The sequence below is a fragment of the Hylobates moloch genome, unplaced genomic scaffold (genome assembly GCF_009828535.3).
Source record: "Hylobates moloch isolate HMO894 unplaced genomic scaffold, HMol_V3 SCAFFOLD_19, whole genome shotgun sequence".
In the NCBI taxonomy this organism is placed as follows: domain Eukaryota; kingdom Metazoa; phylum Chordata; class Mammalia; order Primates; family Hylobatidae; genus Hylobates; species Hylobates moloch.
The window spans coordinates 78,330,877-78,350,066 of NW_026652294.1; the positions used below are offsets into that span (position 1 = coordinate 78,330,877).

The 19,190-nt window shown below is 42.5% G+C and overlaps 1 protein-coding gene across 1 annotated transcript in view; it reads right to left on the minus strand.

Moving 5' to 3' along the window:
- DOCK8 (dedicator of cytokinesis 8) overlaps window positions 1-19,190 on the minus strand; it is a 237,257-nt gene that overhangs the window by 15,770 nt on the left and 202,297 nt on the right. The window contains exons 36-43 of the mRNA XM_058431159.1: window positions 17,349-17,507; window positions 15,706-15,806; window positions 14,741-14,933; window positions 10,321-10,464; window positions 8,282-8,413; window positions 7,692-7,826; window positions 6,100-6,189; window positions 3,032-3,268 (exon numbers count right to left, since the gene is read on the minus strand). Of these exons, the coding sequence (XP_058287142.1) occupies window positions 3,032-3,268; window positions 6,100-6,189; window positions 7,692-7,826; window positions 8,282-8,413; window positions 10,321-10,464; window positions 14,741-14,933; window positions 15,706-15,806; window positions 17,349-17,507 (1,191 nt within the window). The remainder of the gene's footprint in view (window positions 1-3,031; window positions 3,269-6,099; window positions 6,190-7,691; window positions 7,827-8,281; window positions 8,414-10,320; window positions 10,465-14,740; window positions 14,934-15,705; window positions 15,807-17,348; window positions 17,508-19,190) is intronic.

Here is a 19,190-nt window from a genome sequence, read left to right on the forward strand (position 1 = left end):
ATTTAAAATACTCTTAACAGGTTAAAAAGAAAGATGGGCCTAACATTTCTTGATTTCTTATGTTCCAGGAACTTTACATACATTTATCATTTATTCCTTTCAACAGCCTCTTTATACTCTCCATTTTACAGTCAAAGGGGGATCTGTAAGGTTAAGTTCCACAAAATGCCACAGGTAGTAAGGGAGGAGGTCATAATTCGATCACAAGTATGCCTATATTCAAAGTCCATGTTTTTTCTACCCTGTCAGGTTGCCTTTCCTATTATTGAGCAAGTTACTCAATTTATTTATTTCTGTATTTATTTATTTGAGATGGAGCTTTGCTCTTGTGGTCTAGGCTGGAGTGCAATGGCGTGATCTTGGCTCACTGCAACCTCCGCCTCCAGGGTTCAAGCAATTCTCCTGCCTCAGCCTCCCAAGTAGCTGGGATTACAGGCATGCGCCACCACACCCAGATAATTTTTTATTTTTAGTAGAGACCGGGTTTCTCTGTGTTGGTCAGGCTGGTCTCAAACTCCCAACCTTAGGCAATCCCCCCGCCTCGGCCTCCGAAAGTGCTGGGATTACAGGCATGAGCCACCGCACACAGCCTCATGTTACTCAACTTACAGTGCAGAAGGTTATATTAGAAGCACAGCACTCAAGATTTTCTCCCCCATCATAACACAAGCTTTTGATATCACCTGTGTCTTCTCCAACTGAGGGTGAATTTCCAGCAAATGGAATTCTTTTAAGGGTCAATCAATCTATTTGCTAAGTTCTGCTGGTTTGGGGTAGAGGCTTTTCTGAATTTTACAGGCTGAATTGTGTTCCCCCAAAATTTACATGTTGAAGTCCTAACCTTCAGTACCTCAGAATGTGACCTTATTTGGAGATAGGGTCTTTACAGAGGCAATCAAGTTAAAATGAGGCCAGCAGGGTAAGCCCTAGTCCAATATGACTGGTGTCCTTATGAGAAGAGGAAATCTGGACACAAACACAGAGGGAAGATGATGTGAAGAGACACAGGGAGAAGAGGGCTGTCCACAGGTTAGGGAGAGAGGCCTGGAACACACCCTTTCCTCAGAAGGCACCAACACTGCCGGCACCTTGATTTCAAACTTCTAGCGTCTAGAATTGTGCAGACAGTAAATTTCAGTTGTTTAAGTCACCCAGTCTATGGTACTTTGTTCTGTAGCCCTAGCAAACAGCTGAGAACTGTTGTTGGGGTCGTTGGGGAACTAAGGAAGGCTAAGAAAAGTTCAGGCTGGTGCAGTGGCTCACACTTGTAATCCTAGCACCTTGGGAGGCTGAGGCAGGAGGATTGTTTGAGGCCAAGAGTTTGAGACCAGCCTGAGCAACAAAGTGAGACCCCTGTCTCCACAAAATATATATCTATATACATTTTTAATTAGCTGGGCATGGTGGCACAAGCCTGTAGTCCCAGCTACACAGGAGGCTGAGGTAGGAAAATTGCTTGAGCCCAGGAGGTCAAGGCTGCAGTGAGCCATGTTCATGCCACTGCACTCTAGGGCAACAGAGGAAGATCTTGTCTCAAAAATGAAAAGGAGAGAGAGAGAGAGACAGAGATGCAGAGAGAAAAAAAGGAAGAACGAAAGGAAAGGAAGGAAAGAAAGGAAAGGAAGGCAGGAATGAAGAAAAGAAAAGAAAAGAAAAGGTTTTGAAATGGTTTGGGGCACCATGAGTTTATATCTGTGTTATGCCTAGAATGTCTCAGTATTCAAAAGTCCAAAGCAGGAAGTATAGGAAGTACAGCAGATGGCTTCTAAACCCACCTCCTCCTGACTGAGTCACTGCTTCAGGCTTTCTTTGACTTCTGTGAAACCCACACCCTGACGGCTGAACACTACCTGGTGGACGACTCTCCATTTAGCTCAGCTACTGCTGCTTCTGCCTGAAGAGGTGTATATTCACCACAATTCATCTGTGTTTGTTCATCAACTTGATTATACCTGTTATACTTGTTATTTTAATGACCCAATCTAATTAGATAATGGAGAAACTGACGAACTATGGGTGTGGAAGGAAAAAGTTGTTTCTATGAAAACGAAGCCAAATGCTTGGACAAGACATTATGAAAGTGAGTTGCTATAAAAATTCCTGTCATATTAGGTGTGCACAAGACCACTGTCAAAGTCTAGGGGAGAAAAAAATAAAAATCCAGAAGGCTTCTGCTCTCAAATTGTTTAACAAGGATCTTTAAGCTCTCACTCTGCTTACACAAAGCAAAACTGAAAATCATGGACAAAGCATTATGGGCGTGGTTTATAAAAGAAAATGCTGAATTGTGATCAGCAAACCCATAGTCACAGAGAAGTCTGTGGCCCTGCATAAAAAGGATGACAAGTAAGCGTATATGTATGTGTTTTAAAGAATAATAAGTTGTTTATGGTGTGTAGAATTTTGAACAATTCTGTGGTTTGAGAGACCTTCTTGATCAGTCCTTTTATTAATAAAATGAGTATAGTCTTATACTGTACTTAGCGGTCTTTCCTGCTAATGCATAGATAAAGAAACTGAAGATATGTAGCTTGTTCAAAATCACAGGAGGAAGCTGGGACGAGAAGCTAGTCTACCTTACAGGGCCCCTTCCCACAGCACACCACCGACTCACTGGGGCTGCCCACGTGCAGGTCCCGTCTCCAATAATTAACAGCACAACTATGCTTGAATCACCTCTAAGCTTTGAAATATAGAAAAATTTTATATAAAATATTTAAAATGTAAATATATGTTCTACAAGTTTATAATTGAAATATATATTAAATATTATAATTAAATACATAAACATACTTATACTAAAGACCTAACTTTAAAATATTAAATATTTAATATACGATAGTGCTATAAAATATGTAGCTGCCTAACTGGGATTTTCTGGCACCACAAGAGTGAAAGGACAACCATATAATCATATTTCAAGTGCATCCCTCCTTGTTTTCAGTCCAATCCACTGTGAAGGTTTGTGGGTCCTCCTGGGAGGCCACCCAGCCCACTCATCCAGTAGTGGCCAATCCCTTGGGTGCATTACCTCCTCCTTCTGGATGACACTGATCCTGGTCTTGATGTAGGGGAAGGCGTGCATAGTGGTCAGGACTGTGTTCCTTCTGTACTGCTCATGCAGCTCTCCCCGAGGCCGCCCCTCCAGGGTGAACGGGGTGGTGTACATGAACCTCCGGAGGTCGAAATTCTTCTCAAAGTATGTGACCCTGTCTTTCATCTCATACTCATCAAAGTAGGGCTCCACAAAAGTGATCTGTATGTAGGCCTAAGGGGGAAAAGGCAGGGAGGGAGAAGATGAGCTGTTCTGCAAACAGCCATCCCTGACGCAATGGAGGCGCATGCAGGGACATGGCGTGCCAGCACTGCCCTGCCCGGTGCAGAAAAGCTACAGATGCAGGGGAGAATGTGGCCAGCAGAAGTTCCTCCTCTCCACCCCCAAGGAGAGAAGGGGCTGCAAGGAGGGAGAGGGGAATGTGCCGGTGGGGAGAGTCAGGGCCACCGGCCTCACCTTCCTGGCAGAGCAAACTGATCCACAGGGGAAACCCTGGTATGAGAGTTTGCAAACTGCTATTCCAAAGAGACAAACTATCCTTCTCAGAATGACCACGACCACCTCACAGTTATGAGGAAGCGTGAACGGCCGAACTAAAGAAAATTAACCATATCAAATGCTGGCAAGGATGGAGATCAGCTAGAGCTCTCACACACAGAGGGCGGGAATGCAAAATGCACAGCTACTTTGCAGAAGAAGCTGGTGGTCTCTCATGCAGTTAAACTGCACTACCATTGGACCCAGCAACCCCACTCCTATGTGTGTACATGAGAGAAATGAAAGCTTATGTCCATACAAAAACCTGTACACAAATGTCTCCAGCAACTTTACTCATAACAGACAAAGACTAGAAACAACCCAAATGTCCCTCCAGTGGGGAATTAACAAGCAAATGGTGAGGTAGTCACACAATAGAACACTACTCAGCAATGGAAAGGAAGGAACTACTGCACCATGGACTACCAATGGGCATGGGAAGTATTTTGGAGTGGTGGATCTGTTCTACATCTTGGTTATGAAGGTAGTTACGTGTGTTTGTCAAAACTCATAGAACTAAATACCAAAACTGGATTTTACTGCCTAGGCCTCATTTAAACACACACTCACACCACCTCCACCCTCAAACACAGAGCGAATAAGTACTCATTAAAGAAGACAACCTCTTAGAAAAAAAAGTGACCATGAGTTCAGATGCCGGGACACTCACCCACTGAAAGAGATGGGTGGGGTCACTGACCTCAGACTGTAAATCACGACTTAGTATAATGAAATCTGGTTGTAATTCTGGGTTCAGACTCTCATTCCAAACTCTCACAACCTACCCTGGGAATTTTAAAAGAGGGGAAAAGGGCACCTTGGCTGAGGGAGGTCACATTTTACACAGCTTGTGCTATGTACAGATCACTGTGGGCACACGGCCAACTCCATCTCCCAGACATGTGTGTCTGAAGATTAGTTAAACTCTTACCACAGTCACTGCTTTCAAGCCTAGGCTAGGGAATGTGTCTTAAGTGAGAAAGCGTTCTGAAACTGTAGAAAAACAAACTCTTCAATTTGGCCAACTATTCCCCTCTTCCATTATCTTCTTCATATCCTGGAAGATGGAACTGGGAGTTTGGACCTTTCATTTTATAGGTTTGCTAGATGGTGAATGGTCCTCTGTCCCAGGGCCCTTAATGATACCTTGCACTTGCATTATTTCCAGTAACTTAGAAAGCTCATTCATGGACATGTGAGTTGGGCTGAGCGGGCAGCATCAGCCTGTGGTATAATAAAGCATCTATCTGGTCTTTGTCTCCATTTCCTAGCACAGAGCTTTAGAAACACTTGGAATTTCCTCAGTGATGGGTGTCTTTGTGATGCTAATGAGGTGACTCATGCTGGGCCCCTGGACAGCTTCAGGACGCCAAGTGGCCACCAAAAAGACCAATTCTGTGATTAGAGGGTAGGAACTGGATGAGCTCTGGAGACAGGAGAGGGGCTGGAGATTGTGTTCAATTTGCCTACATAATGAAACCCCAACAAAATCTCTGGACACTGAGACTTGGCGGAGCTTCCTGGTTGGAGAACACACTGATGAGCCAGGAAGCCATAAAGAGAGGTACAAACCCTTTATCGTAATACTCTGACGGTAACCAGCGTACTTTTCGGAATTCTGTGAGTCACTGTAGTGAATTATTTAATCTAAGAGGTATCATAGAAACTCCCAAATTATTATTATTTTTTGTTTTGTTTTCTCCTATTTTCAAGCTAACAGGTTATAGAAACTCCCAAATTTGTAGCTGGCTGATCAGAAGCGTGGCTGGCCTGGGGGTCCCGCTTGAAGCTGGCATCTGAAGTCCGGGCAGTCTTGAGGAGGACTGAGCCTTTAACCTGTGGGAGCTGATACCACCTCCAGGTGTTAGCGTCAGAACTGTACACCCATTTTGGGGTGAAATGGAACATACCCTCTTGTGAAAGTGAGGAAGCCCCAACCCAAGCCCTTTTTACCATTCCCCCAACAGCACAGTGACCCTGTACTTGGCTGGAAGGAATATTTGCAGCCTAAAGAAGGAAGCCACTAAATGTTGTCAAGTTTGAAATGCAGAGTTTAAAGGTTTTATAAAAAGGCAGTGAAGAGCAGTGCTGAAGAGTACGGGTTTGGAATCAACAGACCTCAAGTCTGAGTACTGGCTCTGCTGCTTGCATAACCTTGAAAGTTGCTTGACTCTTCTATGTCTCAGTTTTCTCATCTCTAAAATAGGAATGACAAAACCTACTTCCAGGGGTTGTTGCAGGATGAAATAAAATGATGTATGTAGAGGGCCTAATGCAGTTCCAGGTACACAGTTGGTGCTTAATAAATGGTAGCTCCTATTACGATTCCTGCCTTTGACTATATTTTCTTTAAGATCTGACCAATTAGTAGTTGAACTCTAGACAAAAAGGTAGGACTGCATTTAAGTGACTCGGAGAGTCCAGATAGATGAGATCATTATGTATTCTTGGGCAGAGAATGAAGGGATTTAGAGCTTGATAGTTATTTTTTGTAAGTTTTTTAATACCTTGTTAGGATCCAACTTGGTTTTGTCCACAGGAGTGGAGTCTTTAATCACTTCCACAAATTCTGCACCAAAACATTGACCATAAAATGCCTAGGTAAGAAGAACCAATAGTTTATAAAGGTTATTTTAACATAATGCAACTCTTTGTCTTCTCGGAAGTGAAATAAGTTTGGAGCAAGTACAAGGTAGAATGATGCTCACTGATTATTGAGAGTTCCTCTGAGCTAATGAGCAAAGTTCAGCATTTCCTAAGACAAAAATAAAAATAGCACTGTCAACTGGTATATGCTTCCCTATAAGATGTATGCTTGGCCGCTAATTCAGCTAACATCATTATATTTGCTGAGGTATCTCCTGGGGTATGACACTCTTTACTTCTAGCCTTCTGCACCCTGGGAACTTGGAGGTCACCAGGCTTCCCATATTGTGACAAATCACAGTGCACAAGAAGATAAAATATATACCTCTAATTCTAAGAAGGGGAAACAATACAGGGAACCAAGTGGACTGGGGTCAATTGCTAGCTCTTTTTCTCATGTGCTAAACAATTTTGGGGCAACTCACCCAGCCACTCCGGGCAATGGCTTCTTCGAGTCAAGTAAGGATAAACCTTCTTGTCTTTTTTGGCATGGATGGAGAGTGTCAGAAGCCATTAGGCAACACAAATGTTTTAAGTTTTACACTCATAGGAGGGCACAAATTCAAAGCAATGAAAGCCTAAGGAGTGAATCTTTGGTTAATTGTGAGCAGTTCAAAGGACCCCAGTCCTGCTTGGCAATTGCAGGCTCTTTGTAAACAAATTCCTGTTCATCCAAATCCCCAAATGTGCCTGAGAAGGTTTTTTTCAGGGAGGCACCTTTGACTGAGTTCTTAGTGTTTGGCCCTTACAACCTGTGTTTCTTTTGTCCTGACCTTTCTCTAGCCTGTTTCTCTTCTCCATGCTTTCAGCTTTGCTTCTAACAACATGCTGTACTTTTCGGTTATATTATGGACCAAATGTCACGGGCAGGTTGGAGCTGGGCTGGCCACAGCCCATGGTCTGGCTACTGCTGAGTAGCTCCACATCAGAATGACCCCAGCTGCCATCCAGTGATACCTAAAGGATGTCCTCACCATAATCTAGGGGTGATTCAGTCATTTGGCTAGACTACTTCAAAGTCAAGATGCTAAACTTCACGTTGAAAAACTCTATTCCTCTCGATTTACTGGTATAAACTACTAATATTTGGAAAGGGTGATAACAAAGCACATGACCTTGACTGAATTTTGCACAGACTTGAAAATAAATATTCATCATATAAAATTACAAACTGGGAAAAGCACACGCAGAGTCTTAGGGAAAAACTATCAAAATCTTACATCACCTCATGATCTCACCTAATATCTTTCTACTTTGCCTTTTATAAATGCAAAGGGGAAAACTTTATGTAGAGATCAGTGATGAATCCATAACTCTTTATTTGTTGATTTTTGGTAATGACCCACTCTAACTTGTTTTTGTACAGTGTACCAGGTCAGACACACAGAATCACCTTTCTTACCTCTAGTCTATGAAGTGTTCCAGGTCAGACACACAGAATCACCTTTCTTACCTCTAGTCTATGTGAGATCTCGGGAAGCTTGGTAATTGCAGGCTCTTTGTAAACAAATTCCTGTTCATCCAAATCCCCAAATTTGGATCCAAAGAAACCAACTCGGAAGTAGGTTCCAAACATTCTCTTATGATCCTGAGGAACAAAATATAAAAAGCTCTCCTTAGTTATGTCATCCTGAGGAGCCACTGAGTTGCAAAGGGAAGGGTCTTTCATTGTGTTAACAAAGCATTTTACTCCTATGGCTGATGTAAACAGAAATTACTCCTTAAAAAAATTTAATGCTTACGGAATAAACTTCAGAAATAACAACAAAAGAAATCCCATGAAAGATTTCTGGGCCTTCTTTTAATTAAACTTAAAAATTTCTTCCATTTCCTGGTTATAAAGTAATCTAAGCTGTATCTTTTCACGATTGGAATTTTGGTCCTCTGTTAGAGGAATTCCAGCCCTTTTCTCTTTGACAGGTGAGGGCAAAAGCAACGTGCTAAAGATAAATCACTCCCTGGAGAGGAAGGATGGCTAAGCATCTGTAAGACAGGGTCGCCTGCCACCAGGTAACAGGAGCTGCCACCAGGCCCCCTGGCTACCTTGTTAAGGATGCTGTCGAAGGCCCTCTGCAGCTTGCTGTGAGTGAGTGTCAGCTTCCGGAATTCTCGATGCGCTTCTAGGATGGGGATGACCAGCTTGTAGACCTCATTAACCGTCTCATATAAGCCTCCCTTGGAAAGAGGAGAAGAGCATCAGAGATAATTTAATCCACTGGAAACTTAAGAAGAGCAACCAGAGGTCAATGCCCAACAATGTGCTGCACAGTGAATTTATTGTCGTATCACAGTATCTTACAGGGCAAGAAGGGGTATCTGAGCATTTTGTGGACAGTGGTAGCCTTCAAACTGAACTAGACACCTTGCTAAGTAGTCCTGTATGGTGGTAAGTAGGGAGAAGAGCTTTTGGGAAACAAACAAACAAAAATACTGGCTAAGTGCAGTGGCTCATGCCTGTAATCCCAGCACTTTGGGAGGCTGAGGCAGGAGGATCACTTGAACCCAGAAGTTCAGATCATCCTAGACAACATAGGGAGACCACATCTCTACAAAAAATTAAAAAATCAACCAGGTGTGGTAGCACGCTCCTGTAGTCCCAGCTACTTGGGCGGTTGAGGTGGGAGGCTTGAGCCCAGGAGGGCAAGGCTGTAGTGAGCCAAGACTGCACCACTGCACTCCAGCCTAGGTGACAAGGCAAGACTCTGCCCCAAAAACAAAAACAAAACAAAACAAAAAGAGAAAACAGGAGAGAAGTTTGGTAGCAGGGACCAACAGCAATTCAGACAGGCAGTTTTCGTATATTTAAATTTCATCAGAGGCCCTCCTCTAGCCAGATGCTAAATGTATGCCTCCAAAGTGTTAGCAGGATTCTAATTCATTTTGTTGAGTTTGAGGAAAAATGAGAGTATATTACACATTTTCTGAATCTTGAAAAGGAAAGCAAGAATAGAGGGAAGATAGTTAAAACAATAATTAAAATACATAAAATTGTAGAGCGGAAACTTGGAAATAAAAATTGGAAAATAAGGATGAGTACAGTATAGACGAAAACAAAATGGGGTCAGCTAAATATAGTAAAGTACTGAATACTTTCTTGGCTTAAAATTTAAAGGAGGAGGGAGATTATTAAAATGAAAACAAGTCGGGCGTGGTGGCTCACACCTGTAGTTCCAGCACTTTGGGAGGCCAAGATGGGCAGATCACTTGAGGCCAGGAGTTTAAGACCAGCCTGGCCAACAGGGTGAAATCCTGTCTCCTCTAAAATTACAAAAAATTAGCCGAGTTGTGGTGGTGCACACCTGTAATCCCAGCTACTCAGGAGGCTGAGGCAGGAGAGTTGCTTAAACCCTGGAGGCAGAGGCTGCAGTGAGCCATGATTGCACCACTGCATTCCAGCCTGGGCGACAGAGCTGGACTCTGTCTCAAAAAAAGAAAAGAAAAGAAAAGAAAAGAGACAAGAGTGTTTCCTCTTTGCCCTGAATCTCAATGACTTCATCTCTCTCTCTATTTTTCTAGTATATATACTAGGAGTGTTTAGATCCAGATTAAGTTAACCAGAGGAGTCTCAGTGGTTTCTGTGCCCACATTTCTGTAAGCTGGTCTTGGTCTGTGACGATCCTTCAGACTGCACAGTGCCTAGGAGGGAAGACACTGTCTGTGCATTCCTTCTCTCTCCACCCAGTGGTTCCTCCCTAATTTTTTTCTCTCTGAGAGGAAAAATGAGGGAGTGAAAACAAGTCTCATCATTTATTGTGTAACCCTGGGCAAGCCATTTCACCTCTCTGTGGCTTAGTTCCACCCCTATTAAATGGAAATAATACTGTGAAACTGCTGCCCAGCCAATGAGCATGCAGTGAAGCTCAGAGCAGCACTGTGATGAAGGGCTATCTCAGCTCCCTTGGGGAGCTCATGCAATTTGCATACATCAAAGTCCTCCCCGGGCCCATCCCCTGCCCCGCACACCCTAGCATGTGTCCTCGGGAAGTGGGGCTGACTGGGCCATTAAGACCAGGTGTTCCCAGCACCCCAAGTCCAGCTGGAGTATGGGAGGCCAGGCCCCGGGATGCCCTCTGGGCACTGACCGTGCTGAAGAGCTCCGCAGCCTGCTCCAGGAGGCCCACCAGGCCACTCTCGGTGAAGTACTGGCCTGCGCACACCCCATCCTCGTCAGGTGACAGGGTGTCGTCAGAGACCACAGACTCCTCCAGCACATTGGAAGAAATATTCTGAAAGAGACCACAGTATAAGCCTGGAGAACAGGGCGACCAGACTAGTAAGAGACCACAGGAACCCCGAATGGGGAAATGAGGAAGCTGGTGTGCAGATCCTTACCAAGGCTGTGGCTAAACTAGGTCTGTAATTCTACCCCGAAAGTATCTGTCTGCCATTCATTTAGAAGGGGCTTACTGAGCAACAGGTCTTCAAACCTCACGTTTTTCTTTTTAAGCATTAGGAGATTTTGTATAAAGGACACTGACCTCAATGTCACAACAGCTGAGTTACTTTAGTGCAATAACCCTAAGCGACATAGGGCTGGTGTCTTGGTTTTCAAAAGGCAAAGGCCAATTAACATTAATTAGACTCCCTGTTTCACCGAGTGGACCTCTGACTTCCAGTGGTGTTCTTCTGAAGGATGTTGCTACTCCGGAGTTGACTTTCAGATAAACAGCCATGACATATGACAACAGCAAGTGAGGCTGTCTTCATTACGGAAGTTTTCATGGCATTGCAGCAGTTACTGTGTGTGTGTGTTTTTTTCTTCCTGAACATTTTGTTTCCATGCATTTTTTTGCTTTACATAAACTATTGCATTTAGAGCCTCTAGCAGAGCATGGGGAGACCATGGTTAGGGTGAACCAAATGAGAAACCCAAGACATAAAATATAGAGAGGTACTCGCTTTTAGGGCCATGGAAGTACTGATCTTATACCCGCTTGACTCTGAGGGTGAGTGCCTCCTCACCCTAGCACTGGCCCTGGCAGTGAATATGTGACAGGTAAAATCATTTTCTTCTTAGCTCACAGCTATGGAAGAAATACATATGGAAAATAGAAGAAATGGGAAACCTTCCCAGTTTAGGGATTACAAACAGGTGGCACACATGCCACTCCTTCCTATTGCTGTAATCATGGCAGGCATAACTAATCAACTGTAGTACTTTTTCCCCAGAGCTTGGATATCGTCTCAAAATTCTTCAGCATAGTGCTCCAGTCAGCCACTACTAACTGATCAGAGCTGGCTTGTGAACTAAAAGCTGTCTGCCTTCTGGCCTGGTTAACAAGATCAAGTGAATCGACCTTAGTAATCAATCAGGACATAGTTGTCATAGATAGCCCTATCCCTTCACGTGAAATACTGTAACGTAGTTTTAGGAATATAGGAGGAGGCTCTCAAAGCCTTTGTGGCCAGTCTTTCTTCCAAACCTGGCCTATGTATTACGATGTTTCTGTGATAACAGAAGGTCCAAGAAGTTCAGTTGAAGGCATTTAATAACCCAAGATACTAATACTATTAGAATTGTATGCAATTTTCCACATTAGAGGAACAGATTTGAAGCTATGTAGCCTCATTAGCTGTAGTCAGAGGAAAAGGATTCTGCAGACTTTCTTGGCTTCAGAATCAGGGAGGTACAAGTAACAGCAGTATCTAAGAATGTGTCCATATCTACAGTTGTGAAATAAATATCACACTCTGGGACACAGAATTTCAGTGATCTCAGTTTCCTGGAATTCAGTGACCTCAAAGTTATTTTCCTTGCACATATTCATTTATCTCTAGTTTATAAATCTTTTCCAAAAGCTCTATTTCACTGGAGCAGAACAAGGTTGAAACTCAAAGCACAGAGCATTTGCAAAATCAACACTCGACATCTGTTGTTAATGCTGTCTAGAATTCCTTCCTCCTTCTATAAAGTAAAGCATCCTGATTTGGGGGAAGAAATCACCCATAATTCCAGGTGTGGACCTGTGACCTAGGGTCAGTAAATCAGAGCACTCCATTTCTCTGGCCAGTATGGCTGGTTCAGAGATGAGCACAGGACCTGAACAGGTCAGTAAGATGCACTGAGGCTTTCTCTGCAACTGCTAGAAAGGAGGCACCTCTCTTCTCTCCTAGACTTGAACCTAGAGATGTAAACCCAAACTGTGGTGTGGGAAGCCTGTGAAGAATGAAGCTGACACAACAGATGGCAGAGATGGGAAGTGGTGATGACAGTGAGCTCTGCTGACATTGTTTGGGACCCTAGGTCCAGTATGGCAGGTGCTACTCCAGGCTCACATTCCTCACACAGGCTGATAAATTCCATTTTTACCTTCTGTCAGTCTGCGTTGGGTGTCCTTTCAGTCGCCAGCTACATTTCCAAATTGATTGGGTATGTCCCATTTGAGAGAAGTAAGAATTCACTCATACACATTAATATAATTTGGCTTCTCTTCTGTAGCTGAGAACACCTAACTCACTGCCTCCTGTACATCAAGAATCCCTCACACTTCAGTTTCTTCTGCCTTCCTTTTCACCTTCTTCACCCTTCCCCAACCCACAGGGCCTGGACAATAAATGCTCACAATATCTTGTGCCTCTTTATAACAGTATTTCTCATAATTATAACTGAATAAAGATTGGAATAATTAGTTATATTGTGTCTCTCTGGTTAGAATGTAACGTTCATGAGGACAGAATAAGTATTCAATAAATATTCTCTGAAAGAAGGAATCAATGGATAAAGATATGTGAACAGATAGAGCTGTATGCCCCCATGTTGGGATAATGTGGAATATTTCTGTTGATTGCGTAATAATGATTCTGTCTTACTTTGGCATGTCATTATTAGCAAATCAATTGAATTCTAGGTAAAATTAGGACAGTAAGGCTTACTAAATATAAAAGTCAATAATGAAATGCAATTGATATTTAAGCGATAAATATGAAATAAAATATAGTCACGGGAAAAGGAATAAAAGAATTATAAAATAATTTAGTAAATGAAACAATATGAAGTGCTAAACCTTACAATTTCCTGGGAATGGAAAGAGTAGTGCTATAATATTTATTCTTGATAGTATCAAATGGTCAAAAAAAATTTGAGAAAAGAAGCTAATACATCTAAAATAACTTTTATAACTTTCTTGTGCACTTTTATGTGATTTGAAATCTGGTGTTATTTTTATGCTTTTGGATGAGATTTAATTATCAGCTTTGACAACAAACATTTCTGAATTAAGAAGAAGATTCATTTGCCGAGCATGAAATCACAGAATAACTATTTTTGTTCTTGAGGACCATAAGAAAGGAGGAGTTATTCATAGGAGGCAATACCCAGCTTTGCTGTGTTCTGGAAAACCAGAAGCTCCTGGCTGCACCAGCATAGTTTCAGTGACTTATTCTCTAAGCCTGGGAAAGCTACTTTGAATTGTTCTTTCTTTCTGGTTCACACAACATCACAAAATTGTGTTGAAGAACAATAACGAGAACAAAGCCTTTCATAAAATCAGCCATGTAAATTCAAACAAGAATAATACAAACCCTTGTAAACGACTTCGTGAGTCTGGCTTGAAAAACACTCTATTACTGTAGCTATATTGTTCATGGTTTCAGCGATGGTCATCTCTACAAATTACGTCTCTTACAAAAAAAGTACCCAGCATTGTGCTTTTTTATTTTCTCTCTCTCTCAAGACTGTATTAAACTATTCAGTAAGAACACTTTAAGTGGCCACTGAGCATCCCCATCTGAGCCAGCTTTCAGGTCTGGCAGACAATTTCCCTTTGCCAGCTGTGGGTAATTTTCAGCTTATCCTGAGAAGGTACTGATTCAGCCTTTGGTCTCCCGTCTCAGGTCAATTTGATTCTTTCTTGATTTTTGGATTGGAGAGTGGGCCGCTACACAGTTGGAGAGTGGAATCAAATGAATGCGCCAGGAGGAAAATCATTTATCCAATGTTTTCCAAACTTTCACAGATGTCAGTATACTGTGTTAACTACAAGTCTTTGAAAAAGAGTTTAAATGACCTTAGAAAAGTTGCTCTCTCAGTTCTCTCATCTGTGAAGAGGGAATAATAACACCTTCCCTACCTACCTGCTTCACAGCTTTAGGGGGAGGTTCAAATGAAGCCATGCATGTGAAAGTGTTTACAAATGTCTCCTAAAGTGCTATTAATAATGGCTAGGTGCCTTTATTGTAAACAATAGTTAAAAAAAACAAAAACCAATGACGATGGGAAAGCAATTAGAAGAAGCAAATATAATGTATGAACTTGGGATTTTTCAACCTTAGCACTACAGACATTTGGGGCCAGATAATTCTTTGTCAGGGGAGCTCTCCCACTGCACAATGTTTAGCAGCATCCCGGCTTCTACCAGTCAGATGCCAGTAGCACCTACTCACCCACCCCAGTTGCGATAACCAAACATGTATCTAGACATTGCCAAATGTCCCCGGGGCTGGGGGACAAAATCGCCCCAGTTGAGAACCACTGCTCTAAAGGAAAAGGTGCACACCCCCTACCTGGAAGCTGACACTGCCCACGGGCAGGTAGCTGTGGTCCTCCAGCATGCTCAGATACTCAGCCACTAACGCAGCGGCGTGCACCAGGCACATGGCAGCCTCCGTGTAGCACTTCTTCTTGGTGTGTTTCTCTGCCATGTTCTGGAGCCAGGTCAGCCGCAGATCAGGAGATGCCTGGTAACTCTTGGCAATTCTGAAGACAGATTGATAAGCAGTTTTGAGGACAGTGGGTTAATGACACTGTTCTTCTACTTTGTGTGACCTTTTCTTTTTTTCTCCACAAGAGTTCCCCATGCCCCTCCACCTGAGATTCTGCCCTACATTTCCAGAAAACGAGAGAGAAGAAAACATTTATTAGTCCAACTATTTTTATTCCATGTTTAAGCTGTGCTGACCTCCAAGAAATAGTACTTAGTAAAAGCCTTATGGGGAAAAAACACCTGATAACATGATGTCTATTTTAATGGCTCTCAGGCAATTTTCTGCCTTTTCTTTCCTTTCTCTCAAAATAAAACAGAAAACAAAAGTACTGCCCTGTGTATGATGTTGCATCAGAACAATTTTGCTTCTGTGAGTAATTTCTCCTGAATAAGGACTGGAAGACCAAGTTTTAAACTACGCGTAAAAAATGATTTCTAAAGTAAAACTATATATGTATGTCTGAATATAATTGGAACAAAAGCATATAGAAAATAATTCCTATAACAGTTAATTATCCTTTTCTCTCATTCCGTGGTAAGTAAAAGATAGCGTTATTAAATAATGCCTCACTTTAAATTAGGGAGATCCTTCTGAAAACTTACTATGAATTAACCTACTCTGAATGTTTAATTTCTACATATTATTTGGCTATCATCCAAACCACTATATCCATGTTAGCTGTGATCATTACATTAGTAAGAACTCCACAGTGACAAATCCTCGACCCCCAAGTGGTGCCCCTTGACTGTGTCAGGAAAGCTTACCTGTACATGAGATCCATAAGCATCTCAGGATCTTCCTGAAATTCCCTCATTTTCACCGTGTCATATAAGATGCTATTCAGATTACAAAGAAGTTCCTCCACCTGCAAAAGGTGTAAGCCTCAAAATAATCTTAGCTTTGTAGTGCCAGGTGAAGAGTTAGGATTACATTGAAATGCAAGGGGAAGCCATGGGGAGGGGTGGATCAGAGGGCAGCAGAGACTAGGGGTGGCAAAGTCATCTAGACCTGACTCTAGTTTTCATCTTCGCCAGCCCAGGTGTTTATGAGACCTGGATGTGTGTTGGCCCTTGAGATCCATAAATCTGCCTGAATCCTCATACTATCTCTATCTCCAACATTTTTGTTTAAATTAGTTTGAATCAGTTTCAGTTATTTATAACCTGAAAAGTTCTAAACTCTACTCTGGAATATCAGGGCTTTTTATACGAAGTAGGAAGCAGCTTAGGACCTCAGCTTGAGTTCCATGTCTCAGAAGCCTCCCGGATATTCCCAGGGCTTCAGAGATTTTAGAACTTCTTGTAATCATTTATTCTTAATTACAAGAGCCAACAGTGGAGGTCCAGGGGAGCCTGCAGTACAAAAACAATGAAAGACTATGGCTTGATCTATAGACCCTGGCAGGTGACTCAGCCACAGAATGTTGTCTTATCCCCCTTCCCCTCTGCCAGCCTGCTAGGGCTCCTAAAATTTCTACCACTAGAGTCATTTCATTGGGTGAAGGCACTGAAGACCTTTATTAAACTGCTCATATTTTGATTGGTCTTGTTGGTGAATACCTCTACATAAATGATGAAATTGAAGGAGTACGGTCAAGACGAAATGAGAGAGGAAGGATTTGATGTAGAGGGGAGGAAAAAGGCTCCGAGAATGAGGATGCAACATTGCCTGACAGGGCAAAATAGACTCTGGAAATGGGGTTCTCAGACTAAGGGAATAAAAGAAAACATTCATTCATTCATTCTCACTTAATTAAGACCCTGCCATAGGGCAGGCTAGGAGGCGGAGTTAAAAGATAAAAGATAAAGGCTGGAGTTCCATGGTCATTGTAATGGACACGGAAGAAATTACTGTCCTTCCGAGTTTCCTTAGGACAACCTTATTTACAAGCTCTCTCAAACTCAGCCCTTCCTTACCCCTCACCAGACAAGCTGGTCCCTTTACCATCCCTTCACAGACAAATAATTCATTCTTTCAACTACTCACAATTTCCCCCTCACTTTTCCCCCGCCTAGCTGAATCCTACCCCAGCCTTTAATCTTATCCCTCCCTGCAGGCTTTCCTGGCCACCGGATTGTTTACTGATGGTGACCTCTCTTCCTCTAACCTTACACAGCACTTAGTTCCTTACCACACAGTTGGCACTTATGCATCACTTGTCTTGTACTGCCTCCTAATTGTACTCCAAATAGACTGTTAGCATATTGAGACTGGGGACAGCGGTGGATGCATTTCTTTTTAAAACCTCTCAGAGTGCTGAGAGCGCATGCATATTGGACAATAAATACTTGCAAATGTTATATAAGTATATTTATATATAAATTGTGTATATATGTACATACATACATACACAATAGTTGGCAGATCCCGAACTCGTGCATGAGACAAGGTATGTGCTTCGGTGTACCTGGGTGGGAAAAGGAGTCATCTGCATGGCTGTGTCCTCTTCTGAATAGGCCAAAATTGTCCTCAAGGATCTTCTCAGGTGCTCTTCATTAAAGTCTGGTGCTCTTCCCACCAAAGACGCCAGCGACATGGTTACTTGCATCTTTACTCTTGCAAAGTTCTGCATCAGCGAAAAAAAAAAGATGAAGTCAGTAAGACGTACTTAGCAGTGGATAACGGAAAGCAGCGTGGCCAGACACAGACAAATCCTCAGTGTTTCCTTTACTCCGTCTTAATTATTTCCTCTTCTCTCAATGAAATGGGAGCTACACTTTGCACAAGATTCATATTGTTGTTTAAATGGTTTAAATAGACATTGCTCTCACATAAATCTGTCAGGCTCCCTTTAAATTTTCATTGAGGACTGGGCTGCCTTTGTGCTGCAAGCTGGAAGATTCTTATAAAGTTGGGTCCAAGAATACGGTATATCCTTTTGTGCCAAGAGTTTCTTCTTGGGACTTTATTTAAACGTTATTAAAAGAAAGGGACTTCTGGCTCGGCCTCCCAGCACTTTGGGAGGCCAAGGAGGGTGGATCCCTTGAGGTCAGGAGTTCAAGATCAGCCTCGGCAACACAGCAAAACCCCGTCTCTACTAAAAATACAAAAAATAGCTGGGCATGGTGGTGGACACCTGTAATTCCAGCTACTCGAGAGGCTGAGGCAGGAGAATCGCTTAAACCTGGTAGGCAGAGGTTGCAGTGGGCCAAGATCTCACCACTGCACTCCAGTCATGGTGACAGGGCAAGACCCTGTCTCTAAATAAATAAATAAGGGGACTTCTGAGGCCAGCATTTCTGAGATTTTGAACTCTGGGTAAGCAACAAGGTTTTGTTTCTTCTTTCTTTACAGGCCCATGGAAAAACATGGCTACCTCAAGGTCCCCTGAGGAATGTCCTAAAGGCTTTTAAATAATCATCCCAAATGCATTTGGAGGAGGCTGACTTTCTTCCATGGGCCAATTTATCTTTATATATCACTTGAGCATACTTATTAACATGGCCACAAATGGAAATTCCAAAGAATGTATCAAAATCTAGACAAACTAAAGCAAACTTGACTGTTCTATAATAAAGCTGAACTCCAAAGTTTTCACTGCTTTGAATAAAACTCAAGTCCTGGCTAGGCAGGATGGCTCATGCCTATAATCTCAGTACTTTGGGGGGCTGAGGAGGGAAGATCACTTGAGCTCAGGTGTTCTAGACCAGCCTGGGCACGCAGCAAGACCCCGTCTCAACAAAATTGCAAAAAAAATTAGCTGGGTAAGGTGGCTTGTGCCTGTAATCCCAGTTACTACATGGGAGGCTGAAGTTGGAGGATCATTTGAGCCCAGGAGTTGAAGGCTGCAGTGAGCTATGATTGTGCCACTACACTCCAGCCTGGGTGACAGAGCAAGACACTGTCTCAATAAATAAATGAATATATAAATAAAATATTAAAATAGAACTCAGGTTAGATGACACTGATCATTTAAAATTCTCTTCCATAGGTCATTCTGGCACTAGCTAGTCAGAATTTAGAAACAGGAAACACTTTTCTGAATTCTAACCTGTCTATTGTATTTTTTCCCCCACAGATGATAACTTTTAATCTAAAATATTCTTCCATTTCTTTCTTTATTTTATTTTTTTGAGACAGGGTCTCAGGCTGGAATACAGTGGCACAATCTTGGCTCACTGCAACCTCTGCCTCCTGGGTTCAAGTGATTCTTGTGCCTCAGCCTCCTGAGTAGCTAAGATTACGGGTGTGTGCCACCACACTCAGCTAATTTTTTGTATTGTAGAGACGGGTGTTTCACCATGTTGGC